Source organism: Hylobates moloch, unplaced genomic scaffold (genome assembly GCF_009828535.3).
Source record: "Hylobates moloch isolate HMO894 unplaced genomic scaffold, HMol_V3 SCAFFOLD_2, whole genome shotgun sequence".
In the NCBI taxonomy this organism is placed as follows: Eukaryota; Metazoa; Chordata; class Mammalia; order Primates; family Hylobatidae; genus Hylobates; species Hylobates moloch.
In genome coordinates, this window is record NW_026652277.1 from 54,042,445 (window position 1) to 54,064,149 (window position 21,705).

Below are 21,705 nucleotides of genomic sequence, written 5' to 3' on the forward strand. Positions count from 1 at the left end.
CCCTTAGTTCTCCACTAACTAGTTGCCATCTTCCTGTTGGGACTATGACTTTTGAACCATGAGCTTAAGGTACAGAAGTCTCTTGTACAATTTTTGTCAGCCTTACTGCCCTATTAATTCAAATAATTTGTAATTTATTTGAAGTTTCTATGTATAATATACCAACTGAGATCTGAAAACAATGAAAATGGGTTTCATGCTTTAAAAGAGAAAGGAAGGAGCCCATTTTAGGAAGATTCTCATCCAGAATGAAAGAAACAGAAGGGACCAGATTTTTTAAAAACTAAAATACTGTAAAAGATTGATAAATTTAATTAAATAAGGTGTGCAACCTCTGCTTGGAAAAAAATACTTTTGGCCAAGTCAAAGGACAAAGAATGGACTGGGAAAATATGACCAGCCAAAAGGCTAATCTACCTTATGTGAAAAAGGTCTTAGAAACTGACCGAAAAGAACAAAAACCCAAAAGAATGTGGACAAAGAATGTAAAAAGACAGATCACAGAAAGAGAAATACAAATGTTATTTAAAACATGAAAATATATTCAGCCTCACTTATACTAAGAAAAATGTATATTACAACTACACTGAGATACAATTCCTCACCTATCAGATTATGAAAACCCAAAAGTTCACCTATAGTCCCAGCTACTTGGAGGCTAAGGCAGGAGGATTGCTTGAGCCCAGGAGTTCTAGGCTACAATGTATTATGATCGCACCTGTGAACAGCCACTGCACTTCAGCCTGGGCAACACAGCAAGACCCCATCGCTAAAAAATGTCTTAAAAACCTAAAAGTTTGAAAATACCCTCTGTGCCAAGGCTATGGAGAAAGAAGGACTCATACATTCCTCATGGAATTGCAAAATGGAATTCAATTGGTAATATTTGCCAAAATTTAAAATGCATTTATATCTGTCTCAGCAATCCTACTTCTGAGAATTCATCCCAAAGATACACTCATACCTGATGAAGTTGTGTATGAATTATACAACATTGTTTGTAATAGCAATAAACTGGAAGCCTCTGTTTGCTGTGGTGGGTACAAATATACAAACAATGGAATGATATACAGCTGTTAAATAAAATGAGAAAGTTTCCTATATACTGAAATGAAAAGCACTCTAAGCTGCAGAACCATGCTGTCTCACGTAAAACAGAGAGGAAATTTAAAATAAGTATTTTTCTTTTCTTACCTTACATTGTCATAAAGACTGAAATAAATAAAAACAGTACAATATAAAAACAGGTAAACAACTTGCATATGTAATTCACAAAAGAAGAAAAATTAGTGGCTAGTACATCTAAAAAAATATTGAGTGTCTATTATATGCCTGAGATTTTAGAGCTGAAAATCAGGGACATTTTGCTGCTACTATTTTAAGCTCAGACAACACATTTATGCATTGACAAGGAGAGAGAAATCTAAGTCATGTATCTTTATATTTTAAGGCATATAAGAGTAAGGAGGTGGGTAGAGAAGGGCAAAATATGTGTTGCTATTTTTAAAAGTAGACTTACTTTAATTGCTGAATATAGGGAATAGCCATAATGCTTCTTGAACTCTGTTCGAATGTCCAAAAGGTCAATTTCTGATCTGGACACCATTATTCGGTTCAGAGTAAACTCATCAGTTCCGATACCCTGTTAAGAAATGCAGGTGTTCACAATACAAATGTCATTGGTCACAAAGCAACATAGAGATCTATATTTATAAGAATCAGATAATGGTGTGCAAAATATTCAACTACAGTGATTCTTTTTCATTTATTATCAAACTCATCATTCATTATTCAAGCAATATATGTTGAGCACCTACTCTGTGCCAGCATCATGCTAAATGCTGCAAAGCAAAGATGAGATACCCGTGTTAAGCTTCCAATTTTGTAAAGAATACAGGCAAGAAAGTAAGCCATTGCAAAACAGTCTGACATGTTGAAAATATTGGGTACCATGGGAGCATACTTCAGGGGGCCTAAGAAAGATTAGGGATTAGGAAAAGTCTGAGAAAGTGACATTTAAGCGAGGACTAAACAGTCAACAAGGGGAAGGAGTAGGTTCATGTAGGGAGGAGAGAAAGTTCCTATAGAGGAAATAGCAGGTGTGAATGTTTAGGGCAAGAAAGAATGCCACGTTCAAGGATACGTAAGTAACAAAGAGGGATAACAAGAAATGTGTCTGGAAAGGCCAGACCTTGTTAACCATGAAATGAAATTCTGACTTTGTCCTAAGTGTGGAGAGCTACTGTAATATTTTAAACATGAGAATGTTGAGATCAGATCAAATTTGTGGTTTCAGAAAACCACTTTGACTGCAGCATGAGAAACAGATTGCAAGGTAGGAGTAGAATGAAGATAAGGGAGTTAAGACTAGAGGCTTTGAGACTCATCTTGAGGAGACTGAGTAATTAAGGAAAGAGAGGATGATGGCCACCGCTAGAATAAAGGCAGTAGGGATGGAGAAAATGGGAAAATTTGAGAGTTGCTTATGTAAATGGATTGACAAAATACAATGATGTATCGCTGCAGGATAATGAAAAAGAGAGATAGTGTAAAATTTCTAGCTGAGCAGTTAGGTGGATTTTGACCTAATGATGGCCAACATACTAAATGATATTCCATTCATCTATGTAATTCATCCAGCAAATGCTTATGAGCATCGACTATAGCCAGGCATTATTCCATGTGCTGTGCATATGGCAGTGAACAGAACAGATTATATCTCTGTCTGCATGGAGCTTATGTTCTAGTAGATGAAGACAGACCGTAAAGCAAATTAACTATTGCTTAAGTAAATAGTGATCAGAAATATGAAGAAAATAAAGCTGGAAATGGCATGGAGAGTGACTGAAAGGGAACCAATTGGCCTGGTACAGTTAGGGGAGACCTCTCTCAGGAGGAGAGCTGAGACCTGAAAGATGAGAAGGAGTCAGCTAGGTAAAGATCTAGAGGATAAGCGTTCCACAGAAGGAATGGATGCAAAGACTGTGATGTGAGAATAGACTTGCCACAGTTGAGGAATGGAAAGAAGCCTGGAGTGGCTGAGGCATAGTCAAGAAGGCTGGGGAGGAACGGTACGACTTCAGAGACTTGGGGAAATTCCTGTTGGGGCCATTCTCTGGGATGATTGAACAGGGAAAGGGGAGCAGATTTGGGGCTGGGTGAGCTGAAGGAAAGGATGTGCTCACTTAGGATATAACTTTGAAGGTACATGTGGGACTACAGAAAATGGCTGGTAAAGAGATCGAGGTAAGCATCTTCTGTGCACGAGGCCCTGGCCTAGGGTCTGAGGATAAACAAGAGCCTGTACTCACGGAGCTCACCATCTGGCAGTAAAGACAGACAAGCAAACACAGGGTTACAGCATCATTAAAGGCTGCCAACTCAGCTTGGTTTATTTTAAGCAAGGCAGCTTGAGAGGCCACAGGATCTACTGGGTCTCAAGTTTGAGGTTTGGCATTCTAAAACAAGTTTTACTGCCTGCACTTACTGTGAAGTAGCGAAAATAATGTGGTCAATACTTCTCTGTACCTATCTCTATATGGACTAGAATACTATTAACCTATGAGACAAATCAGTAGACAAATTAGCTACATATTTTTACCTTCTCATTTTCTTTTTTTTTGCTTTTTTGTTTTTTTGAGACAGAGTCTCACTCTGTCGCCCAGACTGGAGTGCAGTGGCATAATCTAGGCTCACTGCAACCTCTGCCTCCTGGGTTCAAGCAATTCTCTGCCTCAGCCTCCCGAGTAGCTGGGATTACAGTGCATCTGTCACCACGCTCGGCTAATTTTTGTATTTTTAGTAGAGACGGGGTTTCACCATGTTGGCCAGGCTGGTCTTGAACTCCCGACCTTGTGATCCACCCACCTGGGCCTCCTAAAGTGCTAGGATTACAGGCGTGAGCCACCGCGCCCGGCCTGCCTTCTCATTTTCTATTTAAAATAGAGGATGAACTTTTAAAATTTAATATTATACATGAATTTTCATCTTTCATACAAGTGGAATACTAGCATTTACTTAAACTCGTCATATTAGAGAAAATGAGAATGTTTTAGTTAAATAGAAATCAAGTTATACCTACTTAGAAAAAAAATTATTTCATAAACCCAGGTCGGTTTATTTTGAACAGAAAATCAGGTGTCTGTGTAAAGAGTGTATTGTATCATACCTTGATTTGCTGTAATATAATTTATCTTAAAATGTTTAAATTACATTAAAATAGCTAATTTTTAAATATTTGTTCTACTATTTGCATACTTCCCCAAGGGAATTAAGGGACGCTAAGAATGCACATGAACTTTCCAGACCAACCTTCAAGGCTCGATGCAGTCTTTCGGCTAAAAAGGCCGGCGTGTTCCTCACACAATGAACTGTAATAAAAAGCAAAGTAATGTTCAGCTTCACGGAATAGAAATTGGGTTAATCTATAGTAAGTAATATGATTTTTAAAAAGATTCTTTGGACTGTCATACCATTCTACCCCCTCCCCACAACTGGCTTTTACTTGGAATGAAAGAAAGGCTGCTTACCCTGATTTTCAAAGCCTTCTAATATCATATTTGCACAGAACTTTAGCACAGTAATTATCTCCAGCCATGGGGAAAATAAAATTACCTGCCAAAGAAACTCCCACAGCGACTGACTCATCTCTGGATCCCAGACACACTGAACACCTACGCTTTCACTGATAACTCCCTAGGGTGCGACACTGCTCAGCTACTAACATCTCGGGGTACTGATTAACAACTTGAGCCTGCCAACTGCAGCGATGTTGCTCCAAATAACTCATTAGGCACGAAGGGGCACTGGAATTCCATTTAAAAGCAATTTTTCCCATGGAAAGAATTTTCTTTTAAATGACTGGATTAGAATTTATAGGCTGGTTAGAGTGACTCCATTAGAACAAGTACCTGTCATCTAAATTCAGTTGCCTTAAAAAAAAAAAATACAATCTTTCAATTCTTTATTTTGAAATAACAAGTAAAGCAGAAATAAAACAAGAAGCTGGGCGCGGTGGCTCACGCTTGTAATCCCAGCACTTTGGGAGGCCGAGGCGGGTGGATCACGAGGTCAGGAGATCGAGACCACGGTGAAACCCCGTCTCTACTAAAAATACAAAAAATTAGCCGGGCGTGGTGGCGGGCGCCTGTAGTCCCAGCTACTCGGAGAGGCTGAGGCAGGAGAATGGCGTGAACCCAGGAGGCGGAGCTTGCAGTGAGCCGAGATTGTGCCACTGCACTCCAGCCTGGGCGACAGAGCGAGACTCTGTCTCAAAAAAAAAAAAAAAAAAAAAAAAACAAGAAAAAGGAAACTGACAAAAACGCAAGAGTAAATTATCTTTTCAATAAAAAGAAAATAGGAATAGAAAAGTCTGTAGGGAAGAAACCTATTTACAGCAACACAATTATTTTTATAATCTTAAATCTGATCTCCAGGTAGGAATCCAACCAAAAGTGAATGGATTTTATAATGAATTTTGGAGCTCAGAACAAGAATAAGTGACTTTCTCTTCGTGGCTTATAGACTCTCTTAAGGAAAGCTAAAAGACTTTTGGCTTTTGTAAGTGATTTAAGGGAAATAGAAGGAGAAATGTATTAGAAACACAGCATTTAGAATAAAACTGTTACATGAAGTTCTCTGACAAGAAACTAACCATTTAAACTAGTAAAACTCACATTAAGTAAGCCATAATAGCTTGATAAAAAATAATGATGCCCACTTTCATCCTATTAAGCTTTCCAGTCACCTCCCTGCCAACTAGATTTGTACAATCCCTTCTTTTCATGATCCTTTCTTCCCTTTAGCTTGCCTTCTGCTTGATGTTCTTACCTACTAGATTTGTTCTTCATATCTGAAAGTTCTGGAAGGTGGCAGTATGTTTCAGTGGGAAGGAGGCTTTACCACCCAGCACCATAGGCAGGGAAGCTTGGGAGTCCGTTAGAGTTAATTACTGTGACCAAGAATTCATAATTGCCCATTCCCTACCCTCTTCATTGTCTTGACCACACTTTCATCAGGTCTCTCTCCTCCCACAGGTTCCTGAACTCTGGCTTGTCCTCAGTCCTGAGCAAGCCCTAAAATGCAGCACATGCCTCTGTTGCAGCTTATCTTAAGAGTCCAGCTGTCCACCGCCAGACATGTTTCCTGTCAATCCCCAGTGATCATGCCCTCATGCTTGCCCAACATTAAAAGTTGCTGCTAAGACTTTTCTGTTGGATTTTGAAACTTCTGCACATTTTTCCCCGTCTTTTAGAGATGGGATCTCACTTTTGTCATTCAGGCTCTGGTGTAGTGGCACCAACATGGCTCACTGGAGCCTCGGCCTCCTGGGCTCAAGCACTCCTCCCACCTCAGCCCCTTGAGTAGCTAGGACTACAGGCGTGCACCAACCCACCCAGCTAATTTTTTATTTTTTTGTAGAATCTTTAATATAAAGATTAACAATATAAAATGGAAAAAAAAAATTAACCAGTTCTATCATTGCCACTGGAACAGTCTCAGAATGTTGCTCTCACTATGTTGCCCAGGCTGGTCTTGAACTCCTGGCCTTAAGTGATCCTCCTGCCTCAGCCTCTCAAAGTGATGGGATTACATGCGTGAGCCACCACACCCAGCCCAGTCTTGCATGTTTCTGAAATCGACATGTTCTCTCTATTGAACTAGTTCTACTGAATAAAGCCTCTCCTTACTTAAGTCTGGATTTGTTTTTATTTGGCAGCTAGTATGCTCCTATTGCACGATTCTAAGATGACACAGCTCAGATCGTTTTTCATGTCAAAAACTGTGTTGACCATTGTATTGGATTCCTTGTGTATGAAATATGTAGAGTAGGCAAATCTATAGAGACAGAAAGTAGATTAATGATTATAGGAGCCAGGGGGTGGGGAGGATTGGAGAGTGACTGTCAATAGTTACAGGGTTTCTTATGGGGCTGATTAAAATGTCCTAAACTTAGATTGTTGCAAAACCTTGTGACTATATTAAAAAGCATTGAATTGCACAGTTTGAATGGGTGAATTTTATGGTATGTAAGTTATATCTCAATAAAAAATTTTATAAACTGGTTTATTCCAATGGTAGACTGAAACAGAAAATGGAAGTGTGACATATTTTGAACTTCAGTTGAATTAGAAGGTCTTTTTTTACATGACAAAATAATGTGCATTATAGCCCAAATGTAATACATAATTCAATGATATATTTCCAAGAATGCGCCTTAGCTCAATGAATGAGAGTTTGTACATCTCAATAAAGTTTTTCAAACATTATGGCTTAGCAAGAACACCAAATGAAAAACAGCAAGCAAAATTAATATACAGATTAACAATATAGGCCAGGGGTGGTGGCTCAAGCCTGTAATCCCAGCACTTTGGGAGGCGGAGGTGGGCGGATCACTTGAGGTCAGGAGTTTGAGACCAGCCTGGCCAACACGGTGAAACTCTGTCTCTACTAAAAATACAAACATTAGCAAGGCATAGTGGCATGTGCCTGTAATCCCAGCTACTTGGGAGGCTGAGGCACAAGAATTGCTTGAACCCGGAAGGCAGAGGTTGTAGTGGCCTGAGATTGCGCCACTGCACTCCAGCTTGGGCAACAGAGCGAGACTCCGTCACAAAAAAAAAAAAGAAAAAAAGGTTAACAATGTTAAATGGAAAAAAAAATTAACCAGTTGTATCATTACTACTGGAACAGTCGGAGAACTAATTATGAAGACTGATCTCAATTCTACTTTTTTAACTGAAGAAGAAAGTTTTCCCTTTCTTAGCCTCCTCTGCCTATCTTTTAACAATTCAGAGTCAACGATGAGCTGAGATTGTGCCACTGCACTCTAGTCTGGGTGACAGAGTGAGACTCCATCTCGAAAGAAAAAAAAAAAAAAGAAAGAAAGAAAAGAAAAGCCACTGATGTCTTTCATAAATAACCAAATACGGTGGATTATCAAACTGGCTTAGGCCTTAGTGGCGTGCACGCGTGCGCGTGTGTGTGTGTGTGTGTGCGTGTGTGTGTGTGTGTGGGGTCTTTTTTTTAAAGAGACAAGATCTTGCTATGTTGCCCAAACTGGCCTTGAACTCCTGGGCTCCAATAATCCTTCCACCTCAGCCTCCCAAGTAGGTAAGACTACAGGCGCATGCCACTGTGCCTTGCCTATGTCTCAGTTTTCAACAAAGCTCAATAAAAATGCCAGTAGAAATAAAATATTTCAGCTCTCAAGAAGTCTACAAGCTAAACATAGTCCCAAGACAAATACAAATTTAAAAAGCAAAGTAAGATTTAAAAAGATGGCTGGATATGGTAGCTCACGCCTATAATCCCAACACTTTGGGAGGCTGAGGTGGATGGATTGCTTGAGCTTAGGAGTTCACAACCAGCCTGGGCAACATGGTGAAACCCCATCTCTATAAAAAATACAAAATTAGCTGGGCCAGGTGGTACATGCTTGTAGTCTCAGCTACTTGGGAGGCTGAGGTGGGAGGACTGCTTGAGCTCAGGAGGTTGAGGCTGCCGTGAGCTGAGATCACACCACTGCACTCCAGCCTGGGTGACAGAGTGAGATCCTGTTTCAAAAAACAAAAGGAAAAAAGACTTCAAAAAAAACTTCTTCATGCATTCATTTAACATTTGTTGAGTGTACTGTGTGTATCCTGGACCATGATGGGGGCCATAGGGAGCATAAAAAGATGGATCGGTCAGGATTCTTGCCCCAAAGGAGCAGGCCTTGGCACTGAGTTAAAACAAGCGCAAAGTAACTTAGTTTACCAGCACTCGAAGGCTTACCTATGGCCAACAGTAAGTCTTCAAAATGCCCAGATAATTCTCCTTTTATGCTGTCCACAATGTCCTTTTGGCTGATATTTCTGTATTCATCAAATGCTAAAAAGAAGCACCACAAAATTATTTAAAGCAACGCAGTTGAGCACATTTGAATATATTCTAGTTTTTTATTTGATATGCAGAAGATCAAGTAGCAAGCTAAAAAACCCCCTCTTTAAACCATGAAAATTTAGGCACAGAAGATTTTGTTTTTATTTTGTTCCTTTTTAAGGAAATCATCTACAATAAAACCCAAACTCCCTAGATAATTTTCTTCAGTGATCTCTCTTTCTCTTTCCCCTTCTCTCAAGCAGTAAGCATTTTAAATAGCCTAAACAGTTAAATAATAAATAACTTATCTAGTAAGTTGGGCTATTTTAAATTTTATTTATAGCAGCACCTGGAAAATGATACTATAATCACTAGTCAAATATGTTTTCTCTGGTAAAGAAATCTTAATTCTGAAGACTTCCTTGTGCTGAATAAATCATTTCCTAAGGCGGCATGGCCTACTTCACACCTCCCAGAAGGCATTTGAATTTCTTGATCAGTATTTGCCCCAAGCAAAACCTGTACATATGTCACCAAGCATACAGGCATATTTTGTAACCCAGTATATTTTTCCCCAATAAATTTTTAAAAAAAGAAATTTTGAAGAGATACCTAGGGTTATCTGGTTTTTGTTTTTCAAACAAAGACATGAATAAAGTAACTATCACATACTGTTGTTATTATTTTATAAAATAAACGTGATTTTAATGCAAAAGTTAAGAAAGAACAATTTCAGAATTTCAAAGTCACAGTAATATCCTATGTTTATTCATTGTTCCGTCAACTCAGCATAAGCTTGGTCTTGCTGTGTGGTTGTTCTGTAAACTAGCATCTGGAAGCCACAGTCAGAAGATGTTCACAGTAAATGGAGGTTTAGTTTTCTAGGTGTTGTTGCTTCCAGAACAGCCTAGGAGACGCCATGAGCGAGAGGGTGGGTGCCCACAATTCCATGTAATAGCTGGTCTGATGATAAGAGTTGATCCATTCTACCACTTACCTTCATATCAGAAATAGCTGAAGGTTAATCAGTATTGATGTGTCAACAGAGACTCACCTGCAGTGTCTGGCTTTTCTGGAAGTGGCTAACTAGGGAGAACTGTTAAGTGGAGTGGAAGCAGTTGGGCTTCTCCATCCCACAGGAACAAGCCCTTCTACTCTCACCCTAGACCTTTTCTTCTTCCTGCCACCTCCCTCCCCCATCTATTACTTGGTACTCACTAGGTAATCTACTCAGCCTCTACGGAAAAACAAAAGTGTAGTGTCAGTACTTCCTGGAGTTAGAATACAGCTTGCCCATTTTGTTTCCTGAAGTGTGAATAAATAAACTGGAAGAGACTTAGCAATTTTAAACTTCATTTTTCTAGATCTTTGTATACTAAATGCAGAAACATTTGTAAAAACAACATGCAACACAAAGGATTGTAATGTGAGTTTGTACTTAGTTTTAGTTGAGGAAAGCTCCTTAAACACAGGATCTCAGTGAATTTGTCTTCATCCGTGCCCCATCTGTTCTCACCAGCTTTATAGAGAATCTATTCACAAGAGAATGTTATTAGAGACACAAGTATTTTCTTTTTTTGAGAGGTGACATGAGAATGAGAGGTGACATGAGAATGAGAGTTGTATTTCAGAGGTCAGTGCAATCATCTATTATCTAAGTCTCTCACTTTCAGGAGACTAGAAATCAAAAATTGGGCTGGCAGGAGCCAAGGAGAATGAAAACTACGACTGGGGCAGGCAAAAAGTTAGGGTTTGGATCCCCAAGCTTCAGGCTTCTCTTTCAAACAGGAAAAAAAAAAAGAAAAACCCCCGTTGCTGCTGTTTTTCTCCCTTTTCACATAAATGCAAAGGCAGCCACACAGGAGAATAGGTAAAGGAAATGTTTTCCCGCTTTGTTACTGACCTGGGCATCTTTTTTGGCCAGATGCTCATCCACTTTCAGACTTTCATCTCTTCTGCCCTAAACAGGGATGACGAAAGCAAGGGGCATACTTTAAAGATAGAAGATTCTAATACACAGTTCTTCAGCCAGCAGGGGATTTTAGTGGTTTTTCTTCAAGGTAGGACAGGTTGCACAGAAAAATCATGTACTCTGGGTCCAGTTCTGGTTCTGCCATTGACTAATCATGAAATTTTTAGCAAATCACACAATTTTGGGGGCCTCAATTCCCTCCTCTGAAAATTCATATATATATATATACACACACACACATATTTAGAGACACGGTCTCGCTCTCTGTCAGCCAGGCCAGAGTGTAGTGCTGCAATCATAGCTCACTATAACCTTGAACTCCAAGGCTCAAGCTATCTTCCCGCTTCAGCCTCCTGAGTAGCTAATATGACTGCAGGTGCACACCACCACAAACAGCTAATTTAAAAATTTTTTTTAGAGATGGGATCTCGCAATGTTGCCCAGGTTGGTCTCAAACTCCTGGCCTCAAGCTGTCCTCCCACCTCAGCCTCCTGATCTCTGGGAATACGAGTGTGGGCCACTGTGCCCAACCCAACACAGAGGTCTTATGTGGAAGAAAAGACAAGGTACAAACTGGAAGAACATATTTGTAACATGTATCTGATAAAGAACTTGTATCCAAAATACATAAAGAACTCTTCAAACTCAATATGAAAATAACAACCCAATTTAAAAATGGTTGAAAGATCTCAACAGACATCTCACCAAAGAAGACAAACAGGTGGCACATGAAAAGATTCTCAACGTTATATGTCATTAGAGAATTACAAATGAAAACAATAAGATGCCACTACACAACCTATTAGAAGAGCTCAAATCCAGAACACTGACAACACCAAATACTGGTGAGAATGTGGAGCAACAGAAACTCTCATTCACTGCTGATATGAAAGCAAAATGGTACAGTCACTTTGGAAGACAGTTCTGCAGTTTTTTAATAAAGCTAAATATCTCTTACTGTATAATCAAGCAATTGCACCCCTCGGTATTTAACTAAAGGAGTTGAAAACATGTCCACACAAAAATCTGCACATGAATGTTTACAGAAGTTTTATTTATAATTGCCAAAACTTGGAAGCAAACAAGATGCCTTTCAGCAGGTAAAATAAATATTCTATACAATGGAATATTACTCAGTACTAAAAAGAAATGAGCTATCAAGCCATGAAAAGACGTAGAGGAACTTTAAAGGCATATAGCTAAGTGAAAGAAGCCAGCCTGAAATGGCTACATACTGTATGATTCCAACTATAGGACATTCTAGATAGGGCAAAACTATAGCGACAGTAAGAAGATCAGTAGTTGGTGGGGAGGAAGGTATGAACTGGCAGAGCACAGAGGATTTTTAGGACAGTGAAACTACTCTATCATACTGTAATGATAGACATATGACATTATACATTCATTAAAATCCATAGAACTATATCACAGAAAGAGTGAACCCTAATGTAAACTATAAACTTCAGTTAATAATAATGTATCAATATTCATTCATCAATTGTAATAAATACACATACTAATTAGTGCCAAGAGTGAGACCTTCTCTCTCTCTAAAAAAAAAAAAAAAAAAAAAAAAAAAAGTTAGCTGAGTGTGGTGGTGTGCACTTGTGGTCCCAGCTACTCAGGAGGCTGAAGTGGGAGGACTGCTTGGGCCCAGGAGGTCGAGACTACAGTGAGCTAAGATCACACCATAGTTCTCAAGCCTGGGCAACAGAGCCAGATCCTGTCTCAAAATAATAATAATAATAATATATATTTTTTTAGGTAATAGATTTCTTTTTATTATTATTATTATACTTTAGGTTTTAGGGTACATGTGCACAATGTGCAGGTTTGTTACGTATGTATCCATGTGCCATGTTGTTTTGCTGCACCCATTAACTCGTCATTTAGCCTTAGGTATATCTCCTAATGCTGTCCCTCCTCCCCTCCCCCCACCGCACAATAGTCCCCAGAGTGTGATGTTCCCCTTCCTGTGTCCAGGTGTTCTCATTGTTCAATTCCCACCTATGAGTGAGAACATGCGGTGTTTGGTTTTTTTGTCCTTGCGATAGTTTACTGAGAATGATGTTTTCCAGTTTCATCCATGTCCCTACAAAGGACATGAACTCATCATTTTTTATGGCTGCATAGTATTCCATGGTGTATATGTGCCACATTTTCTTAATCCACATTTTCTTAATAATGGAAAGGAGAGAGTAGAAGAGGGTCATACGGGAGCTCTCTGTACTTTCTGCTCAATTTTTCCATAAATCTGAAGCTGGTCTAAAAAGTAAAGTTTATTTAAAAAAAAAAAAAACAACCTCAAAGGCCAGGCCCAGTGGCTCCCGCCTATAATCCCAGCACTTTGGGAGGCTGAGGCAGTGGATTGATTGAGGTCAGGAGTTTGAGAGCATCCTAGCCAACATGGTGAAACCCTGTCTCTACTAAAATACAAAAATTAGCCGGGTGTGGTGGCGTGTGCCTGTAATCCCAGCTACTAGGGAGGCTGAGGCAGGAGAATTGCTTGAACCTGGGAGGCAGAGGTTGCAGTGAGCCCAGATCGTGCCACAGCACTCCAGTCTGGATGACAGAGTGAGACTCTGTCTCAAAAAAGAAAAAAAAAAAAAGTCCTCAAAGATCCCCAAACCAACTGTAATATTAAAGGCTCTATGGTTTAAGTGGTGTGTGTGTGTGTGTGTGTGTGTGTGTGTGTGTGTGTGTTATGTGTGTTCATGTACAAATACTTAGGCACATTATAGAAAGACAGGAGACAGAACCAAAACACGGTATTGCCTGAATTATTTGGCAAATTATAGGTGAATGAAACATTTAGCTACAATAGTTTAAAATGAATTTGTTCCTATTTTTAAACATTTGGTCCTTGTATGACTGTCTGATTTTTGCCTAGTTTCTTTTCTGTGCTGCTGATACCCTGCTGCTGTTTGCTTTCTTCTTGTTCTCTTCCACTTACACTCTGCTCCAGTGATATAAATGCAGATTATCATTGGTCTTAATATAATACTAACCACTACCACCCTGTGTTGATCACTAAGTACTTCACATACTCTCTCTTTCTCTTAATCTTCATAGCACCCTATGAGTACTTGTGAGTATATTCGTTTTACAGATATGAAAATGAATGCTTTAAGACTTAAAGAACTTGTCCAAATCTACAAAGCTAGTTGGCAGCAAGAGATTCCAGCCCTGTTTGATTCTAGAACCCTGTCCTAGCGCCCTACTCTATACCGCCTCCTGTGGGTGGGTGCGTTCATGTCCATACACAAACAGATGTGCACTTAGGAATATATACCTCTGAGAGCATATGTTTGCAGCAATGCTTCATAAATTTGGTGTTGTGGGTTCAACCTTCATAAGGTTTTCAAATTTAAAGTAACTGAAACCATAATTTAGAGAAATCGCTTCCTAATGGCATAATGCCTCACTTTGACAGGTGCTGTTTCAACCGTGAGGCTGAGACTGTTACTGGGATTTTCTCACATTTAGGTGCTTTGTAAATCAGCTGAAAGAAAATTGGTGCGCTATGGTTTAAATCACTTTCTCTCTTACACACAGCTGTGAATACATCTCATCCTTGCCCTTACCATCTTTCTGATAAAAGTCATGAGCCTTCTAAAAAGAGAAAGCAAGGTGTGGCCTCATTAGGTCACATAATGATTAATAGTTTGGCAGCTTTTCCAAGGTGGCAAGGCTAAAATTGCAGCAATCATTTTCTTTTTTTTTAATCCTGAGACTGATACTCAATTTAATTCCCATCTCTAAAGATAATTCTTCTGTATCATGCTTCCTATTTAATTTAGAAGCTAACAAAAGAAATATTTATTCTTTGGAGTCCAGAAGAAAATAAACCTGTTCTTTAAAATGGAGACACTTACAATGGAAATAAATATTGTATGTCAGATGATGTATCAGAATGTCTTCTAATGTCAAAATTGTGAAACCTGACCAAAACACTTCCATTTACTGACTCAAATAAGTTTTCTTTGTTGTTACATCATTATGTATGCTTTTATGATCTTGGTTAAACATTATATTGCTTGGTAGCAATGAAAATGTAAAATGAACAAACCATTTCATAAGGAAAATTATCTCAGTTTGGTTATTTTTAAACTCCTTAAAAATTATTATTGAGCATGCAGCTTACTGCATTTACTCATTGTCTCAGTTTGGTTATTTTTAAACTCCCTAAAAATTATTATTGAGCATGCAGCTTACTGGGGAGTTAAAAAATAAAAAATAAAACCTTACATCTGCCAAAGTCAACAGAGCTTTCCGGAAGTCACCAGATGTTTCCGAACTAATGTCATCTCCAAGACTCTTCTTGTATACTGAAACCAAATCAGAATGACATTAAGCCTTAACAAACTGAAAAATACGATTATAAAACAGAGAAAAGTTTAAATGCCAACACTAGCAAAGAATGGGTATGTGATAAGATAAATCTTGCCCTTTTATTTAATTTCTTCATGCTTTTCTGTTGTGAGATGGTACATTCTTCTTGTAACTCTTACTGCACTGTGTTGTGGTAGATGCAAAAGAATAGAAAGAGTTGTCATTCTGGAGCAAATCTTGGTTTATTTCATCTGACAATGGCACTAAGGGATGCATAGTGGAAAAGCTGGGGTGGATGAGCTACTAGTTTGCCTTTCAATTTCCATTCTGGCCATCTTCCATACTAAGAGAACCCTAACCTTAAGCAAGAGATAATGCACACAGCTTAAAAACTACTTTCTCAGCTTTCCTCTTAGCTAGTACAGTTCTATAACTTAGTTATTCACAATGAAATGAAGGCAAACAAATCTCCTTAAAGGGATGGGGCCATGTTCATCTTAGTCCTTCCTCCGTCCGACTGCCTTACATGTGAACTGACATCTGCATCTTGGGCAGCCATCTTGGACTGTGAAGATAAGGACCACTTCTTAGTGATGGCATAAAAGTAATCAAGAAGAAGCCTGAGTTCCTAAAAGCTTTGAGTAGCTGTCATACTAGACCTAGAATTGCCAATGTCTAGACTTCTATATATGATAAAAATAAACTTCTATCTTTTGTAAGCCACTGTAACTTTTCTGTTTTATCGAATCTAATCTTAATACATATAAGTAAACCATATTTTTTAGTATCTCCCAAAAGTAAGAAAGCTACCCGAAACATGCCATTTCCCTTTATAAATGCCAACTGTGTGTTTATATATTTTAGTACTGACTAGTTGTAGCCCCTTTTGCATGGCCTGTGATGTGCAGTGCCCATCAGTCTTAAATCTCTGTCTGCCCCATCCATGGGGTGGTGATTCTCTTGGAGCCACTATACCCCTCGTTGTAGGTGACACCATGTGGCTATCTGAACTCTGCATCATTCTCAAGAATTCTATAAATTAGCCATACTAGCCATGAGAATTCTCATCTATTTAAATCAATGAAAGACAATTATAGAAAGTGATATGAGATTATCCAACAGCAAGAACTGCGTTGAGATGGAAACTTCTTCAGCATAATTTTAGTCTCTTTTTTATGAAATCTGCAATTTTTCAAAGCAATTCATATAAGCAAAATCCACAAAAATGTGTGTTATTTTTCTAAATAATAATATTTAGTAGGTATCATTAAACCTAATGGTTGTGATATTGTTACATCTATCCTTCATTCTAGTTAGATAAAAAACTTTAAATATGAAAATATCAAGTAAAAGAATGAAGTTCCCATTTGTTAGAACTTGGGGAAGTATTTTGTAATTTTGGAATTATTTAGATGAGACTTTATAAGTCATTTCACACAGCCTCTCCCTTTTCTTCAAATATTTTGTGGGATATTAGAATAAAAAATTATTTCAACCTAAGTTGACAACTACTTTATCCATTTTGAGGCATAGTAAAGTATAAAATTAAATAGACTATTTTAATAGTACAGGTGCCTGGACTAGAACTTTGAGTTCCTGATCCCTGTTTCAGTGTTCTCTCACACACCACTGACTTTAGAATACCGAAAAAAGTTAAGAATTTAGATCTCTCTTTATTTAGGCTCTATTGTGCCACTGTACTGGATAAGCTCTAGAAGACATCAGTCCCTTTATGAGGGCCAACATGATAGCGACTTCCTGAACCCATTGTATCTTCTCTCTTAGGGAGCGAGAGACACAGAAAAGGAGACAAAGACAATAGAATAACAAGGAACTGAAAGACTCCTGGAAATAATGAAGAAAACGGTAGCCAAGAATAACCAAAAGCTAGGCACAAATATTTATAAGCCTTGGGTAGACAAATGCCATGTGGTAAGGGAGGGGATGTTACTTGCTGGTGTCAAGAACATTGGAAGCAAAAAGGAAGAGGAAGAGTTACCGTCACGGAAAACATTAGCACGGGGAGCAATGGATGCCTGCTGCCTAGAGACTGACAACACAACTGGGTCCCTCGGGTAGTGCTGTGACTTGAATCTCTGTAAAGCTTGGCTATGCATGATTGAGACAATTTCTTTCTTGATCTTCTTGTGTATCATTAATCTCTAGTAACCAAGGTAACCTTGATGCAGTTGTATCCCTTGTAGCCTCAGAGAGCATTACTCACATAGAAATTGAGGCTCTGGTAACTTTGTGCTATTATTGTCTGTCACATTTGCACAACACTATCCTGAATGGTAAAAGTTTCACTTGGCTCTTAAGACCTTAACCTCAATTTTGAGGACACTCATTTAATAAATATTTGCACTTATCTGCCCCACTGTTCTTAGAACTGAGGATAGAGCAGTGAACAACATAGACAAAAGTCTTCATCCTCATAAAGCTCACATCCTGGAACTGTTTGTACCTAAATGCTGGGCTCCAGGGATCTGTCACAGGGCAGGTTCACTTGGGGTGCAGCGTCTAAGAAACACCAGAAAATACCAAGCCAACTTGGGAAACAGTGCCTGGCTCTGATGGGTTTTGTAAAATTTGTAAACCTTGTTGAACTGAAATATTTTAAACACCTAAAACATACCCTTTTGTGCATTAATGATTAAGCAATTCTCTTGTCTACTTCTTTGTGTACCCGCTCCCTATTAGGTTCCACCAGTACTGGGGAGTAGAGGGGGACTGGAAGGCAGGAGGTGGAAAGAAGTGCAAGCTATTTCATGGCTAATCATGTCAGTGTCAACCCAGGGAAGGCTGTTCACCCTGACAGCAGCAACTGACTCCAGGTTCCTAGAACAAGTCACTTTGACCCCCATGTAGGTACTGGCTCCAGCCAGATGGAGCCCTCTTTTCAGAGATCTGAACTCCTGCTCCTTAAGCCTCTGCTCTGAGCCCCTGAGGTCCCAACATCAGCCAGGTATGTCCCTCATTCTAACTTCCAGTTTCTGACACCCTCAACCTCTTTCCTTTGTTGTCTCAGGTCTGGGAGGTCATACTCTGCATGAATCCTTTTGTTCCCTTTTTGCTTTTTCAGTCCTCTGAAAGGTGTTTAGCAATTCTTTTTTTTTTTTTTTTTTTCCAAGACAAGGTCTCACTCTGTCACCCAGGCTGGAGTGCAGTGGCATGACCAAGGCTTACTGTGCCCTCAATCTCTTAGACTCAAGCAATGCTCCCACTTGGCCTCCTGAGGAGCTGGGACTGTAGGCATGCACCACCACACCTGGCTAATTTTTGGTATTTTTTGTAGAGACGGGGTTTTGTCATGTTGCCTGGGCTGGTCTTAAACTCCTTAGCTCACGCGGTCTGCCCACCTCAGCCTCCCAAAATGTCAGGATTACAGGCATGAGCCACTGTGCCCAGCTTAAGCAATTCTTTTGAGATGGAATCTCATTCTGTTGCCCAGGCTGGAGTGCAGTGGCACGATCTCGGCTCACTGTAACCTCTGCCTCCTGGGTTCAAGCAATTCTCCTGCCTCAGCCTCCTGAGTAGCTGGGACTACAGGTGCACGCCACCAAGCCCATCTAATTTTTTTTTGTATTTTTTAGTAGAGATGGGATTTCACCATATTGGCCAGGCTGGTCTCGAACTTCTGACCTTGTGATTCGCCGACCTCAGCCTCCCAAAGTGCTGTGATTATAGGCATGAGCCACCACGCCCGGCCCTTTAAGCAGTTCTTTATATTACATTCTATCTGTCAAAATACCTAGTGCTGTTTCTGTTTTTCTGATTAGAACCCAATTAGTATATCAATAACAAAATAGTCACCTGTCATTGAGGTATTTACCTTCTAACAAGAATCTCCCAAAGCACCCTCTTTAACACCCACCTGAGGACCAATATGTACTCCTTCTTTGGACCTCTCCCACTGCAAAAGCTCCTATGACACAACTGACCTCTGTGAGACACAAACAGAGAAACTGTGGCTCCCTTAAAGTACTTGGAGAGGGTTCTATGGGGCCGTTGAATAGTAAAGAATTGGGCTGGTCTTATTCCTGATTCCTGGGAGGTAAACTCTAAATCCTTTGGATTTCCCAAGTCATAGGTGTGTCTTTGTTATTCATGGTTGGTCTCTTGGACTACAGCTCAGTTATGCTAACAAGATGACTCAGAATAAAGGCTGGTCACATTAAAAAGATCAACCATACGATTAAAAGGTTGAGGCTTTGAGCCACAATATCGGCCTGACCTCTGGGGAGTGTAGGGGGACTGGAGATTGAGTTCAATCACATGAACAATGGTTCAACCAATCATGCTTGTATAATGAAACCCCAATAAAAACTAAGGCTACCAATAATCAAGTGAGTTGCTGGTTGGTAATGATATATCAATGGTCAGGAGAGTGGAAGCTTCCACTGGACCCTTCCAAATATCTCCCTATGCAGTCTATGCATTTGATTGGCCCTGATTTGTTTCCTTTATGATAATACCGCTTTGTGAACACAGCACTTTCTTGAGTTCTGTGTCATTCTAGTGTGCTGTTCAACCTGAGAGGGTAGTGAGAACCCTGAATTTGTAGCCAGTTGATTAAAAGCATGTGTAGCCTGAAAACACCTGAGCTTGTGGGCTGGTGTCTGAGGTGAAGGTAGTCTTGTGGGGACTGTGACCTTAACCTGTGAAGTCACACTAACCCTGGGTAGTTACAGTCAGAATTACATGGCAGAGACTTTCTAATTTTACACAGCCAGCAGACTATTAGGTCTTTAGCTACTTCTATTGAATCCTCATGCTCAACACATCCTCTAAATTAATCTAATTTCCCACACCCAAAATCGTGGATCTAATCTGAGTGATTTTTAACGCCTAAAAATAAAATACGATTTGAGTCTCTTACATTGATGAAAATGGTTAATTCAATTAATGAGAGATTGCTCAGAGCAAAATCCACTGCAGCTGTAATATTATAAATGTAAAACATTAATGCTATTGTTATGTAGCAGTCTCTAGCTCAGATCATATTCCAATTTTTCCTGGAAACTCATAGTTTTTAGCTGATTTTAGAGTGTCTTCTCCTTTCTGTAAGTCTTGTCTTCTCAAAATGCCTCATGAAGGGATTGATAGGATTCTGGGAAAAGCAACATTGGCTCAAATATGTGTGAACAGTGGTGAAGGTAAGCAGAAAATAAGACACCTGTATAATAGGCTTGAGAGATCTCCTTCATTTGCCTGCTTGTCCTGGTAGTTAAGATTTCAATCAAGGCATCTTCATTTGTTCCAGCACCCTAAAAAGGAAAAGAAAATCTAATTTTTAGAACACTTAAATAACTTAATCTCATGCCTTTTGGTCTTATTATCTTGTTTTACATAGTTGAAAGGACACTTTTGAGTAAATCAATACAAGGTTTTCTACTGCTCTAAAGTAGTTTTCTATTTTTCCATATATTTTAGTATTAACATAAATCATCTGGAATAAAGTGACATCAAATTTTTCACTCTAGTGTAAAAATCAATTGAATAATTCTAGAAAGAAATAGTATAAAAGAAAAAGCCTGTGTCATTCAAGATCAGAAGTGACAGTCTAACAGGATTAACCTTACCAACACTCAAACATTCCACTATGTTTAGAAAAGGCTCTACAATACTTTTGAATGATTTCATCCTTGCATCACTGTACTGGGTCTATCAGCATGTATCATTCTCTTCATACAAGGAGCTTTTCAAATCCTCAGTAATGTGCATCATGGGCCTGGCTGGCATGGGGACTAATTACCTCTCAGCCCTGTTTATATCAAGGTCACTGAATCACACTGTGACTCCAAGAAAAGTCATGTACACTAAGACTTGATCGAATAAGGCCAGTGCAGCATATGAACAGAGACTGAATTCTGTCTCTCTGTAGCAGAGATCCCTAGTTTACCACAGTATCTCTTTTGTCTTTCTTACTTAGTAATAGAGCCCCCAACTTTTAACTTGGTACATAGCTACCCATATAAAGGCTATGTTTCTCAGCTTCCTTTACAGTGAAATATGTCCAGTAACTAAACTCTGACCAATGGGATATATGCAGAAGTACCATATGCATGCTCAGGGAGTGTCCTTAGAGTGAGGGAGTAAACCCTTCTTTGTCCTTGACTCTTTTGAGTTGACTGGAATGAAGACATAATGGCTGGGTCATGAGCTGCCATCTGTAGCCAGGAAGTGAAAACCATGGGTTAAAGATGGCAGAGCCTCAAGAGAGAAGGAGCCTGAGTCTCTGATAATGGTGGTGCCACCACAGCCTGGATTTCTTTTACGTAAAAGAGAAACTGTTCTAATACTTATTGGTGAATCTAATCCTTACAATTACACCTGCTAAACCCTCCCCATTGGGTAGCCATAGAGAAACAGTGCTCAGATTTCACTTCAAGAGAATCAGCTGCAAAGAACACAGTTAGCTAACAGCCTCCAACTGCCACACCTTTGGATCTACCAGAGTTCACACTGAGGTCATGCCCTCTCCAGGTGGCTGTCAGTCAATTACTGTAAACAACAGGGGTACTGGACTTGCGCCCAAC

The 21,705-nt window shown here is 39.4% G+C and overlaps 1 protein-coding gene across 1 annotated transcript in view; it reads right to left on the reverse strand.

Moving 5' to 3' along the window:
• ANXA3 (annexin A3) overlaps window positions 1-21,705 on the reverse strand; it is a 59,501-nt gene that overhangs the window by 4,517 nt on the left and 33,279 nt on the right. Inside the window, exons 6-12 of the mRNA XM_032149257.2 lie at window positions 20,343-20,433; window positions 15,083-15,162; window positions 10,766-10,822; window positions 10,301-10,394; window positions 8,776-8,871; window positions 4,312-4,370; window positions 1,520-1,642 (exon numbers count right to left, since the gene is read on the reverse strand). Of these exons, the coding sequence (XP_032005148.1) occupies window positions 1,520-1,642; window positions 4,312-4,370; window positions 8,776-8,871; window positions 10,301-10,394; window positions 10,766-10,822; window positions 15,083-15,162; window positions 20,343-20,433 (600 nt within the window). The remainder of the gene's footprint in view (window positions 1-1,519; window positions 1,643-4,311; window positions 4,371-8,775; window positions 8,872-10,300; window positions 10,395-10,765; window positions 10,823-15,082; window positions 15,163-20,342; window positions 20,434-21,705) is intronic.